Source organism: Mus caroli, chromosome 18, assembly GCF_900094665.2.
Source record: "Mus caroli chromosome 18, CAROLI_EIJ_v1.1, whole genome shotgun sequence".
In the NCBI taxonomy this organism is placed as follows: domain Eukaryota; kingdom Metazoa; phylum Chordata; class Mammalia; order Rodentia; family Muridae; genus Mus; species Mus caroli.
Window position 1 is genome coordinate 55668788 of NC_034587.1, and position 15638 is coordinate 55684425.

General features: G+C 37.6%; 1 protein-coding gene across 1 annotated transcript in view; it reads left to right on the forward strand.

Moving 5' to 3' along the window:
• Adamts19 (ADAM metallopeptidase with thrombospondin type 1 motif 19) overlaps positions 1-15638 on the forward strand; it is a 195127-nt gene that overhangs the window by 76607 nt on the left and 102882 nt on the right. The window contains exon 8 of the mRNA XM_021150815.1: positions 15161-15266. Within this exon, the coding sequence (XP_021006474.1) occupies positions 15161-15266 (106 nt within the window). The remainder of the gene's footprint in view (positions 1-15160; positions 15267-15638) is intronic.

Consider the following 15638-nt stretch of genomic DNA (forward strand, 5'->3'; position numbering starts at 1 on the left):
ACTTTCTCCATACCTATTCAACATTGTACTTGAATTTCTAGCCAGAGCAATTTGACAACAAAAGGAGATCAAGGGGATACAAATTGGAAAGGAGGAAATCAAAATATGACTTTTTGGAGATGATATGATAGTATATATAAGTGACCCTAAAAATTCCACCAGAGAACTCCTAAACCTGATTAACAGCTTCTTTGAAGTAGCTGGATATAAAATTAACTCAAACAAGTCAATGGCCTTTATCTACAGAAAGGATAAACAGGCTGAGAATGAAATTAGGGAAACAATACCCTTCTCAATAGTCACAAATAATATAAAATACCTTTGTGTGACTCTAACTAAGGAAGTGAAAGACCTGTATGATAAGTACTTCTAGTCTCTGAAGAAAGAAATTAAAGAAGATCTCAGAAGATGGAAAGATCTCCCATGCTTATGGATTGTCAGGATCAATATAGTAAAAATGGCTATCTTGCCAAAAACTATCTACAGATTCAATTCAATCCCCATCAAAATTCTAACTCAATTCTTCAGTGAATTAGAAAGAGCAATCTTCAAGTTCATCTGGAATAACAAAAAACCTAGGATAGCAAAAACTCTTCTCAAGGATAAAAGAACCTCTGTTGGAATTATCATGCCTGACCTAAAGCTGTACTATAGAGCAATTGTGATAAAAACTGCATGGTACTGGTATAGCAACAGACAAGTGGACCAATGGAATAGAATTGAGGACCCAGAAATGAACCCAAACACCTATGGTCACTTGTTCCTTGACAAGGAAGCTAAAACCATCCAGTGGAAAAAAGACAGCATTTTCAAAAAATTGTGCTGGCACAACTGGAGGTTATCAGGTAGAAGACTGCGAATTGATTCATTCCTATCTCCTTGTACTAAGGTCAAATCTAAGTGGATCAAGGAACTCTACATAAAACCAGAGAAAGTGAAACTTATAGAGGCGAAAGTGGGAAAAAACCTCAAAGATATGGGCACAGGGGAAAAAATTCCTGAATAGAATAGCAATGGCTTTTGCTATAAGATTGAGAATCGACAAGTGGGACCTCATAAAATTGCAAAGCTTCTGTAAGGCAAAAGACACTGTCAATTAGACAAAAAAAGGCCACCAACAGATTGGGAAAGGATCTTTACCTATCCTAAATCAGATAGGGGACTAATATCCAATATATATAAAGAACTCAAGAACATGGACTCCAGACAATCAATTAACCCCATTAAAATATGGGGCTCAGAGCTAAACAAAGAATTCTCTCCTGAGGAACACTGAATGGCTGAGAAGCACCTGAAAAAAATGTTCAACATCCTTAATCATCAAGGAAATGCAAATTAAAACAACCCTGACATTCCACCTTACATTAGTCAGAATGGCTAAGATCAAAAATTCAGGTGACAGCAGATGCTGGTGAGGATGTGGGGAAAGAGGAACACTCTTCCATTGTTGGTGGGATTGCAAGCTGTACAACCACTCTGGAAATCATTCTGGTTGTTCCTCAGAAAACTGGACATAGAACTACTGGAGGATTCCAGGATACCTCTCCTGGGTATATATCCACAAGATGTTCCAACCGGTAAGAAGGACACATGCACCACTATGTTCATAGCATCCTCATTTATAATTGCCAGAAGCTGGAAAGAACCCAGATACCCTTCAACAGAGGAATGGATACAGAAAATGTGGTACATTTATACAGTGGTGTACTACTTAGCTATTAAAAAGAATGAATTCATGAAATTCCTAGGCAAATGGATTTACCTGGAGGGCATCATCCTGAGCTAGGTAACCCAGTCACAAAAGAATTCACATGATATGTACTCACTGATAAGTGGATATTAGCCCAGAAACTTTGAATACCCAAGATACAAGATGTAATTTGTAAAACACATGAAACTCAAGAAAACGAAGACCAATGTGTGGACACTTTGCCCCTTCTTAGAACTGGGAACAAAACACCCATGGAAGGAGTTACAGAGACAAATTTGGAGGTGAGACGAAAAGATGAACCTTCTAGAGACTGCCATACTCGGGGATCCATCCCATAATCAGCTTCCAAACGCTGACACCATTGCATACACTAGCAAGATTTTGCTGAATGGACCCTGATATAGCTCTCTCTTGTGAGGCTATTCTTGGGCCTAGCAAACACAGAAGTGGATGCTCACAGTCAGTGATTGGATGGAACACAGGGCCCTCAATGGAGAAGCTAGAGAAAGTACTCACGGAGCTAAAGGTATCTGCAACCCTATAGGTGGAACAACAATATAAACTAACCAGTAGCCCCCNGTGTTCGTGTCTCTAGCTGCATATGTATCAGAAGATGGCCTAGTTGGCCATCATTGGGAAGAGAGTCCCATTAGTCTTGCAAACTTTGTATGCCTAAGTAAAGGGGATGCCAGGGCCAAGAAGTGGGAGGGGGGTGGGGGACTTTTGGGATAGCATTGGAAACATAAATGAAGAAAATACCTAATTTTAAAAAAAGATAAGAACTCGGGGGACAGTTTATTACCTTGTACATTTGGGAGAATAATAATACTAGGTTCTCCTCCAGGGTTGTGACCTAGACAGCCACAGGTTTTTGGGGCTACTTAAGGGTATGGGACATTATACAAGTTTTAAATCCAAACAGAAAGTATTTGTTACTTCCATAACATCTGTGTAAGGGGCACTATAATCTCCCTACCACAGGTCATTGGGGCACTGCATTCAAACCCTATTTGCACATGTTAGTGAATATATTTTAGGGAGCATTTATAGTAGGAGGTTATATATTAGAGTTCCAAAGGTCTTTAATGTTTTTCATTCTCATTCTTCCTTCTCTACCCTGTCTTCTCATTTCCCAGTAAAATTTTCTCTTCCTATTCCCTGGTTTCCCTTTCCTTCTCCTTGTCTCCTGTATTTTACCCCTCCTTCCTTGACACACCTTCATGGGCCCTTATTAGCTTCCTACCTTCCATGTGTAATTCAATGTAAGCGTACATTATTCTTGGCATGTGATATTTTTATTTGTCTCAATCATGATGGACAAATATCCACTTAGGGGGCCATTCTCATTCAAATCAACATACATGTCCAGTTTGCTTTGTTTCATGTTTGTTATTCAAGATATGAGTCTGGCCTTTCACTCCCATATCATGCCTGCCATGCACTGTCAGTATTTCACCATGATGGACTCTGATGCTCATGCAACCATGAGCCAAAATAAATCTTTACTATATAACTAGCCTTGCTCATGGTATTTATCACTTCAGTAGGAAATATCACACAAAGATGGCATTGCTGTGAAAAAGCCCCACACCATTGATTTTAGAGGAATGTGGATGACTTTGGGACTTTGGATGAGAAAAGCAGTTGAATACTTTAGGCAAAGCTTAATATGTTGTTCTCGAAAGAAGCTGGAAATCTGAGAGCAATGTGGACTCTGGAAGCCCACATCAAGAGGTTTCAGAGAAGAAATATATTAGCAATTGGGTTAAAGAATACTACTGTGATGTGATAGTTTGACAAAGAATTTACCTACCTTCTTTCCCTAAGAATTTGTCTCAAGAAAAATTGAAAAGCAATGAACTAGTTTCTTTGGTGGAAGTAATTTTAAGGCAACATGATTGTGAATCTGTGGTATGGTTATTATCGATGACTATTACACAGATCTATAAAGAAAAAGAACAACATTAAACTTCATTTTCTGCTAGGGCTTGTGCTGAAAAATTCCACTGTGCCTTAGGCTTTACAACAGATTAAAGGAAGAATTCTCTAAGGGCAAGAATCCATCCAACTATACTTCCAATTCAAGAAACAAAAAATATAAGCATTTTTTATAAGACCTCATAACTCCTATGAACTTTTAAAGAATTTACTATGGTAAAAGATAGTTAACATGACTTTTACAAATAAAAGTAGATAGTTTTAATATGTAATGTCACCATGTTCTGGCAGGGCTTCGTTTTCTTGACATTCAGAGTCTAATTAACTCGCATTCCTACTCTCCTGGGGACTATTGAAAACGTAGAGAACGAACTTTCCAAACTCAGAATCTGACTTGAAATTAGTATCCAATAGTATAATATTTGACATAAAACCACTAATTATTCATTTTAAGCAAGCTCTTATGAATGATTTTATTGAGGTTTAATTTTTACTCAAAGCCTGCATGTATTTAATGTATATAGTTTTATATCCATGATAGCCACAGATATCAGTTCCTTAAAACTTATTTTTCAGTACTTTGCTACATCATACTTTATTGAGGTCATGAACAAACTGGTATTACATTCCAGTTGGAATTCTAAAGTATTGAACAATTATGGAGGGGAAAACCGCATACAGCTAAAATTGTAACGGACTATATAAACTTGGGAGTCACTTAATCTTGAATAAATGTTTTATTTGATGAATTATTTTAAAACATCTTAAGTGTATATTTATAATGATACAACTTGTCTATATAATATAGCATGCTAAAATCTAGCATATTTATAATCAGATATAGTGTTTGCAGTTATAATTGTTTCAAAACTATTATTATTTAGATTTCTCTTTTTTATTAGATATTTTCTTTATATACCTTTCAAATGCTTTCCCGAAAGTTCCCTATAACCTCCCTCCACCCTCCTCCCCTACACACCCACTCCCACTTCTTGCCCCTGGCATTCCCCTGTACTGGGGCATATAAAGTTTGCAATACCAAGGGGCCTCTCTTCCCAGTGATGTCTGACTAGGCCATCTTCTGCTACATATACAGCTAGAAATACCAGCTCTGGGGGGACTGGTTAGTTCATATTGTTGTTCCACTTATAGGGTTGCAGACCCTTTCTGTCCCTTGGGTGCTTTCTCTAGCTTCTTCATTGGGGTGCCCTGTCTTCCATCCTATAGATGAATGTGAGCACCCACTTCTGTATTTGCCAGGCACTGGCATAGCCTCATACGAGACCGCTATAACAGGGTCCCTTCAGCAAAATCTTTCTGGCATATGCAATAGTGTCTGGGTTTGGTGGCTGATTATGGGATGGATCCCTGGGTGGGGTAGTCTCTGGATAGTCCACCCTTTTGTCTTAGCTCCAAACTTTGTCTCTGTAACTCCTTTCATGGGTATTTTGTTCCTCATTCTAGGGAGGAATGAAGTATCCACCCATTGGTCTTCCCTCTTCTTAATTTTCTTGTGTTTTACAAATTGTACCTTGGATGTTCTATGTTTCTGGGCTAATATCCACTTATCAGTGAGTGCATATCTAATGACGTCTTTTGTGATTGGGTTACCTCACTAAGTATGATATCCTCCAGATACATCCATTTGTCCAAGAATTTAATAAATCCATTGTTTTTAATAGCTGAGTAGTACTCCAATGTGTAAATGTACCACATTTTCTGTATCCATTCTTCTAAAAGTAATTATTTTTTTTTCTTAAATGAATGCTGATCATACTGAGAAGAAAGCAACTTATAAATTAAAATTTATTAAAATAGGTATGGTGGTGAGAGAATAATATTTCAAGTTCTATCAAAGTTTTAGAGTTTTATACTTATAATAGCTTTCTATTAGCGTTTTTACTAAGAAAGCAATTTCTACAGCTTTGGTAATATGACGTTTGTGCCTGTTTAATTTCTACAGTATATGATTAGTATATAACATAATATATACTGTATATCTTATATATCATATAACATGTATTACCATAAGTTCCTTATTTATATGCAATAAAATTACATTTTCCATCTGTATATTTAATATTAAATCACAAAATTAATTATGACTAATCTTAACTTTTTAAAGTCAGATTGTTCATCTCCAAGGCAGATAATATTTTCAAAACCTGTTCATAGATTTATCTTGTACATAAAATCATCTAGACAGCCCATCATCTTACATTTACTGTTCTTTTAGTTACCAAAAGGGAAATACTGATTTCCTGCCATGTTTGTACAGTCTCAGCAGTAAGTTTCTTTCACTGAGTTACTTACGTGTAATTCACAATTCATGGTTTTTTCAGTTTGGCGTAGTGCTATAGTTTTTGTTTGAATAGGAACTGGATTAAAATTTTTCAGATTTTCCATTTTATTTATGGTTTTAAGGGATAAGTCAAAAGAACAAGCTTAGGCAATAGAAACTGGTTCAATTACGACTCTATGGATTGAAAACTTAATCTTCCAAAATCAAGTGATAGTGATCTGCTCTGATAGTCTCAAGCGGAGTCAGAATCACTTATGAGAGTCATCTAGAATGTAGCAGAAAGAGTACAACCTTTCCTTTCTAGATGCTGAGGAGGAAAAGGAGGTGGAGAAGGAGGGGGAAGAGGAGAATGAGAAAGGAGGAAAAAAAAACCAGTCTAGTCTTAACATTTTAATTCCAGCTCATAATAGCCTTTATTATTAGTAGTATTTTATTTATTTACATTCCAGTCATTGCTCCCCCATTCCTCCCATAGTTCCTCATCCTATCCCTCCTCCCTCTTGCCTCTGAGAGGGTGCTCCTACCACCCAACCATACTTCTCCTTTCCCTGGGGCCTCAAGTATCTTGAGAATGAAGCTCATCTTCTCTCAGTGAGGCCTCTCCTACATATGTGCCAGGGACCAGCCTATGTATGCTCCTAGTTGTCTCAGCCTGTCTGAGGTCTGGGTTAGTTGAGACTGTTGGTCTTCCTAGAGGGTCACTCTTTAGTGGTAATATCATCTTACATCATTTATTGTTGCTTTGTTTCCCTTACAGCTGTATTATTTAAAGCAAACCCAATATGTGTTTGGCATTTTCCTGTGGGGTCGTTATGCGGTGCTTTGTTATTCTTTTGTGGTCGTTTACTGTTTGACTTACCTTTTGTTGGTCTCTTGATGTTACTGCTGGATCTTTTGGATAGCTCTACTCCATTTATCTCCTCCTAACCTGGAGTCACATTTATTTTACTTGTCTGTATTTTAAATGTTAACCGTCTTTCATATTAATGCCTTTAACCATTGTCTTCTGTACTGTGCCTTTGTCTGTTTTCTGTAACTATGACATAAATGACAGAGCTTGGGTAATGGTTCTGGGACTGGGAGTTTTGATGTGTAGTAGGGCCTCCTGTATGGATTATAACTTGGTAGAAAGTGATCACACAGGTAACCAGGGAGATCAGGCTGAATGCATGCTTACCTCAGGACATAGTCACACAGTAACCAAGTCAGTCCTACACTGACAGTATTAACCATTTACAGAGGTCCAGAGCCTAATGTTCTCTAAAAGGTCCCACTTCTTATTATCAGTATAGTCTAGCCATTGAGGTTCAATAGGAGTTTCAGAAGATTTTGCGTTCACAATGGCATACAGAGATGTCTGTTCCTCCTACATTTCCCTGCCCCTGTCTGAAATTATTTAAATTGCTCTCCCTAACCATTGTGTTGGTCCTGCATTCCTTTCTGTACTTTTTACAAGTATATAATATATAGTATGCTAGCTTATTAGAGTTGCCTATAATACGCATTTGTGTATATATCTGAACAATTTGCACCTCATATCAGTAGAAGTTCTTCTTAATAACAATTTATTGTGCTAACATTTTGATATGCAGTATCATGACGAAGTCACATGTGTATCAATATTCCCCAGTGCAGGACCTGCCTTTACACTAACTCACACTTCCATTTGCAGACACCTGAGTCTTTTCTAGCATTCTCGGGTTACTGGTGGTTGATATTCCAAGCTGCCTTTCCGGTCTCAATAATGGCAAAAATGTAAAGTTATTTTCATGGATGTTTAAAAAACCACAGACAGTATCAATTCTAATATTTCTTTCTTTCTTTCTTTCTTTTTTAAAAGTGATTGTTTTAATTCTCTTATTTAGAACACTCTCAAGTATTTAATGAGCATTATAATATTAAAAACTGTTAAATAGTTCATTTATTTCTTCTAAGAAACACAAAAAGTTCCAAGAGAACTGTATTAGTAATGGCTGTTCTGCCTGGATGCATTGGGCCATTCATAATCAACCGTATTCACTTTCCAGATCCCTGGACCAGGCTTCACCATCATACAAATAGATGCTGTATCAGGGTTACAACATCTGTATTAAGGGATACAGAAGTAATTCTTAGTTCAACCTGTATGCTATGACATAGACTATACCCACAGACATCTTGAAGCTATGCCTGATAATAAATACCACCACTTGTTATTTCAGAGGATGTGGTAACTTCTGCTCCTGACCCAGAGTCTCCAAAATTGAAATATAAAGAACCTTTCTAGTATGGGAGAATTCTCTCTTTTTTTAAAGCTTTGTTAAACATTCATGTTTTTTCATAAATGGAGTGTCAGACAAACTCATGTTAAAATACACATAAGCACTTTAACATCTACATATTATTGTACCTCATTTTATCAAGGGAGTTGCTACAGTCTTGGATTGCATTTTGTTTTATGCTGGAAGTATATTTTCCTTAGTATTTATAGAAATTACACTGTCAATGATATCCTAAATTACTTTAATATTTAAGAGAATCTGAAAAAGTGTATTTAAAATTGACATTTGTAATGATGTTGCTATCATATTCATAACTAGTATAATTGTGATTTTTGTATCCCTAGATGGCCATTTGTTTTTAATCAATAATCTAGTCATAAGCCAATTAATAAGACAGACTAATATTTTCACAATATGTTAAAGGTTTATTTTTTTTTTATTACCTATTTTCCTCAATTACATTTCCAATGCTATCCCAAAAGTCCCCCATACCCCCCACCCCACTTCCCTACCCACCCATTCCCATTCTTTTGGCCCTGGCATTCCCCTGTATTGGGGCATATAAAGTTTGCAAGTCCAATTGGCCTCTCTTTCCAGTGATGGCCGACTAGGCCATCTTTCGATACATATGCAGCTAGAGACAAGAGCTCCGGGGTACTGGTTAGTTCATCATGTTGTTCCAACTATAGGGTTGCAGATCCCTTTAGCTCCTTGGGTACTTTCTCTAGCTTCTCCATTGGGAGCCCTGTGATCCGTCCAATAGCTGACAGTGAGCATCCACTTCTGTGTTTGTTTGGCCCCGGCATAGTTTCACAAGAGAGAGCTATATCTGGGTCCTTTCAGCAAAATCTTGCTAGTGTATGCAATGGTGTCAGCGTTTGGAAGCTGATTATGGGATGGATCCCTGGATATGGCAGTCTCTAGATGGTCCATCCTTTCATCACAGCTCCAAACTTTGTCTCTGTAACTCCTTCCATGGGTGTTTTGTTCCCACTTGTAAGAAGGGGCACAGTGTCCACACTTTGGTCTTCATTCTTCTTGAGTTTCATGCATTTAGCAAATTTTATCTTATATCTTGGGTATCCTAAGTTTTGGGCTAATATCCACTTATCAGCGAATACATATTGTGTGAGTTCCTTTGTGATTGTGTTACCTCACTCAAGATGATGCCCTCCAGGTCCATCCATTTGGCTAGGAATTTCATAAATTCATTCTTTTTAATAGCTGAGTAGTACTCCATTGTGTAAATATACCATATTTTCTGTATCCATTCCTCTGTTGAGGGGCATCTGGGTTCTTTCCAGCTTCTGGCTATTATAAATAAGGCTGCTATGAACATAGTGGAGCATGTGTCCTTCTTACCGGTTGGAACATCTTCTGGATATATGCCCAGGAGAGGTATTGCTGGATCCTCCGGTAGTACTATGTCCAATTTTCTGAGGAACCGCCAGACTGATTTCCAGAGTGGTTGTACAAGCTTGCAATCCCACCAACAATGGAGGAGTGTTCCTCTTTCTCCACATCCTCGCCAGCATCTTCCACCTCACACCAGTCAGAATGGCTAAGATCAAAAATTCAAGTGACAGCAGATGCTGGCGAGGATGTGGAGAAAGAGGAACACTCCTCCATTGTTGGTGGGATTGCTAGCTTGTAAAGGTTTATGTAATCAGTCATGCCTATAGATTTTCAATATCTGGATATTATTTTTATACACTCAGTTTTTTTATTCAATGTGTAAAATATATCTTGATCCTTCAAACTTAGACTCCTATTTAATGCTTAAAGCAAAAATGATTTATTAATCTTAGCTCCAGAGAATTTCACATATCAAATTCTTTTAAACACAGGCCATATTAGAACATGCTAAATCAATTGTTTGATGAAGAGATAGCCTGCACATCTACTGATCCTGCACCACTTACTGTCATAGCTTCTCTGTCCCATGCCACGCTCAGATGTTTGCTCAGGGATATTCACCCGCTCCTGTAGTGTTCTCATTTTTCAGTTATTGGTGGTATTAGCAGCCACTTTCCTTCTCATAAAACCTGCCTGGTTTTCCCTCTTTAACATATTTAGAAAAATTAAATATTGTTTCTATTGTGATATTTTACAACAATGTATATATCTTTGTGTGCACATTTTAAAATTGGTGTTTGTATGGCTCACACTTCTAAAACTATGACCAAAATATTTGTACTCTCATGCTCATTACATAGAATTTTGACTGCCATAGACTTCAAGAAGTAATGCCTTATAGGTAAATAACATATATGCTATAGCTATGAGGTAAATAAATTATCTAAGTATCTGATGAAACCTTGTGCCAGAAGTCAGAACTTTGAAATCATATGGTCCACCTAGTCATAAAAGCAGAAGTCCAGGAGCAAAGGACCCTTAGTTCTGTTTGTGTTTATCTAGCTGGTCAGATATGAGCTGATTTCATACAGTCTGTTTCATAAATGCATCCTGCAACATTTTGAGAGTCTCCCATGGTCTTTGCAGGGTATTCTTGTGTCAGCATAGTTTTAATTTGTTTTTAGAGGAAAGATTCTTCTGGATCCTGGTTTGTATTTTGCTTCACTTAGATGGGAAAGTAGAAGACTGTTTTTGTTTGCTATACATTTCAAGAATTCTTTACATTAATGGTGCTTTGAAATGGGTCTGCATTACATCTATCTTTAATAACAGCTCTGTTAAACTCTTTCCTCTCCTAACCCCTAGACCTTATTATAATAAGAAACATATGAGCTTTTGAAAGGAACCGAAAAAGGTGGCCTTTGAAACAAAATAACACAATTCTTTTAAATGGCAACAGAAGTTCTCTGTAACCGTCAAGGCAAAGACATCTCCTTGACCTTCTAAATTAAGTGCAATGAGTTTCACATTTACCAAGCACTAACTGAAGTTTCTGAGCCTGTGCATCAGTAGAGTGGGAGCAGAAGATCGTTTTTAATTATTAAACCACAATCTGGTCTATGAGAAGTTGCAAATATCAATGAAATTTATAAAGATGATCACTGTGTTTATAAGCTTTACATTTCCCACGATAAACCACTATGAACACATGATTTGGTAAATGGGAAAGAGGCAGAAAATTCACCCTTAATCTCAGCACATTGTACAGTTGCTATCAGTGAATTACCATATACTTACACATTTTTTTCCTGAAATATGTGGTAATGGTTTTATAGTATAACTGTGATGATACCTCTGTGTAAATACATAATCATCTCTTGACTATTTTCTGTTCTTTAATATGCATTTATAATTTAGGGTATAAATGTCTTCAGAGTCTATAAATAATATTATTTAGCATATTTTTCATAAAAACAATAGTAAATGATTTCCTAAAGTCTTGTGATTATAGACTTCTATACTCAAGGATCCTCAGAGAAATCACGTTCTGCTCTCCCGTGTTACATGCTGGTGCAGGAAGGTTATGACAATTCCCCTTGCTTCTTGATTCTAAACCAAGGTTCCCCCACTGTGTTTACCAAGTTGTTACTCACACACGATCCCTTGTGCTTTATCGCAGCACTGTTTGGTTCATCTGAATTCTCTCTACATTTTCTGTGTATACTGGTTACCTTTGTCTCTTCCTTAAATTCATTCTAACATTAAATTTTTTTCATTTAGGCAACATGACTGAATAATTTGACTTAAAATGTCTCTGAGACTTTATAATTCCACTCTATGGTAACAGTCACCAGTATATATATTTGTAAAATCACCCCGGCCTCCCTCACCCATACATGGTTTCAATATGTATCATTGGCTGATCTGGGACTGGCTATGTAAGTCAGGCTAGGCTGGAATTCAGAGACCCACCTGCCTTTGCTTCCCAAGTGCTGGGATTAAAAGACATGCATCTCCTTTTCTGGCCTCTGTTTTTAGAGATCTTTTGTCCAGTTTTGTCTGTGTGGGGTTGGGGACCAGGTAGGTGGAGTATGTGCAGAGGAATGCAAGTGTCTGCAGAGTCCAGAAGAGGGATTCATATCCTGGTGCAGTTTTTTTTCTGTCTTCTGTTCTCTCTCACGGACACCGTCTGCCTCCTATTTATCTGGGACGCCTACATCACCTACAGTGGAGCATCCTTTTCCTCTACTATGCAAGAATTTCAGGAAGCTGTTCTCTTAAGTTAATAAGGCATCTACTAAAGAGAAAATCCCACAGTCATTATTGTGCATTATTCCTATTTAAGCTAGAAGGCAAAAGAAGGAGCTAGGTGTGAACACAAATCTCAGTATGATATTGGAGGTCTTGGGTACCTTGTTCGAAATGTATGAATTATGAGAGAGGCACATGGAGAAAAGGTTCAGTTAAGTGCCCTCTGTGCATGCATGAGGACCCGAGTTCAGATCCTCATGTATAAAGCTGGAGGATGCAGTGTGCACCTAGAGTGTCCATGCTGGGGAGATAGATGAAGAGAGAGAGATTCCTGGAGTTCATTAGCTCTACAGCCTAGCGAACCAACAAACCCCAGGTTTGGTGAGAGATCCTGCCTCAAGAATAAAGGTGGAAAGTAATTGATAAAGACATCTGACATCATCCTCTGGCCAAATGCTCAGGTGCACATGCATACATACATACTATACATAGACAGAAAAACTCCTTTGAGTCAGAAGAGGATGGTCAGATGACTTTATTTTGAGTGAAAAAATGATAGAATGTGTAGGAATCCTGTGGGAGCTATTATAACAAACAATATACCAATTATAGTGAACTTTAGGATTTTGGGAAGACAATTCACAGATTAGTATTTTATTTTCAAATGTTCAAAAAAAGGGTTTTTTTGAATGTTAGAAATGTTTTTTTTTTATTTTTCTTATTTGTTTGTTTGTTTGGTTGATTCTGTTGTTGTTGTTGTTGTTGTTATTCTCCATTTTGCATCCCATCTGGAGAATACCAGGTGCCCTTTCAGATTATTTTCTTGATTAATGACTGATGTAGGAATGCCAAGAACACTCTGGGTGGTGGTTCACAGCCTCCTCCTTTGGCTCCTCCATCTCTAGCCCAAGGTCCAGCCCAGCAGTAGGTGCAGCAGCAGTGGCAGGAGGCTCCTCGGCTTGGGGCTATGTAGGTAGAGCCTGCTCAGTTTCAGCCAAGCCACCTGATCTGTCTGCATGGTGAATAATGAAGTGTCCTGGGCCTGGGTGAAATCATTAAATGAACCCCCAGAAGCCCACATAGGATCTTCTAACTTCTGTGTCTGTTTTATTTCTCCATCTGATATTTTAGCTTCTTCATGACCTTCTTTGAGCAGGTCAGCTTTTCCGATGGCTGGTATCTCTGAGTCAAGTAATGCATATGGCTGGTCCATCTCCATGCACGTGGTAATAGCAACTTCAGCCCCAGGAACAGGCTCTGAGGACAGCTGCTCATTTCTAGCTGGAGGGGCATCCTCACCCTGACCAGCTACAGTAGAACAGTCAGCAGAAGAAAGCATTGCAGTGGATAATCTCATGTCTTGCTCTGCTTCAGAGAGACAGAGCATGTCTTCTCAGGACCCACCTAACGTCATCTCCTGGCTGACACTGTCCTAGCATGAGGCCCCCAAGTGAATGCACCTATGTCAGTTTCATATCTTTGAATCTCTTCAGCCAAACCACTGTCAGGAGTTTCCTCCATAATGAGGTTACACATAGAAAGACTTTTTGAAGAGTCAGGCTTTAAAGTATGCAGAAAAGCAAAGAGAAAAAAAAAATGGAATAGACCATGAGATATTTGATGAGAAACATACAGTTCTTCATTAGTGTAGTATCAGTTAAATAAAATCAGAAAGTACTTGATCCCTGCCATATCCAGGGATCCATCCCATAGTCAGCCTCCAAACGCTGACACCATTGCATACACTAGCAAGATTTTGCTGAAAGGACCCTGATATAGCTGTCTCTTGTGAGACTATGCCGGGGCCTAGCAAACACATAAGTGGATGCTCACCGTCAGCTATTGGATGGATCACAGGGCCCCCAATGGAGGAACTAAAGAAAATATCCAAGGAGCTAAAGGGATCTGCAACCCTATAGTTGGAACAACATTATGAACTAACCAGTACCCCGGAGCTCTTGACTCTAGCTTCATATGTATCAAAAGATGGCCTAGTCGGCCATCACTGGAAAGAGAGGCCAATTGGACTTGCAAACTTTATATGCCCCAATACAGGGGAATGCCAGGGCCAAAAGAATGGGAATGGGTGGGTAGGGAAGTGGGGTGGGGGGTATGGGGGACTTTTGGGATAGCACTGGAAATGTAAATGAGGAAAATACCTAATTAAAAAAAAAAACGATGAACTCAAGTACTTTCTGATTTTATTTAACAAAAAGTTTAAATAGCTTTAGTATCCTATTAAAACAGTTTCTTTATTTTTCTGATCTGAAAAAACAAAATAACCAGTAGCTTGTTGAGATCTCTATCATAAAGAATATTTCACTTCCATGTATACTTTGCACTGATGTCATATTAAGCAATATCTTCAAGGGCAATACTGTAATTATTTAAACATTATAGTTAGTGCTTGCATTGCCTAAAATACGATTTCACTGAATGCAATTTAAAAATTCTATTAGCTAAAATTAACTTCAATTTATTTCCATTTTTATATGTCTGAATTCTCAAAAACTGAAAAATATGTCACATTATGTTCTATTTATATTTTATATATTGTGATTATTTGTCTCAAGGAAAAGAAATATGACATATGACTCCTTGTGCAATGTGAATTTTGGGGATTCATTAAGTTATAAAATAATTTTCTCTAAAAATATTTGAAAATATACTAATAGATTTATGCAGATGTATTTCCACCTGAAATTTCATTCCTAAAGACTTGATTTTTCAATTCAGTGTTGTTACCTTTAAGTGGGAAAAAACTCATTGTCATTCCTGTATTATTTTAGCAAAGATTCCTATAAATTTTGTGTTTGATACATGATTAACAATGTCTTTTAGGTATTGCTTACTTGAATGGAATGTGTAGTGAAAAGAGGAAGTGTATTATTGCTGAAGACAATGGCCTGAACCTTGCGTTTACAATCGCTCATGAAATGGGTCACAAGTAAGTAAAAGGCGTCACCATACTGTACGTGGATTAATGATGTGAGTTTTGGGGATCCCTGTATGCCTTTGATTATTATTATTATTATTATTATTATTATTATTATTGCTTTTTTGGAATCTATGTTCTTGATAACTTAGAAGAACTTGCGGTAAGAAGCAGAGGGAAGTATAATGCAAAGCACATTTTGTAACCTGTAACCCTTCCTCATAGTCTGAATAAACCCCATTGTGCCCTGGCAGCCCTTATCAAGATGGTGCATGGCTGATTTCACTACACATTTCCAAATAAATATCATGGACAGGCATGAAACTACAAAGCAATGTGTGTTTTTAACAAGTATTCAAGAAAGTAAAAAATATTTCAGAATAA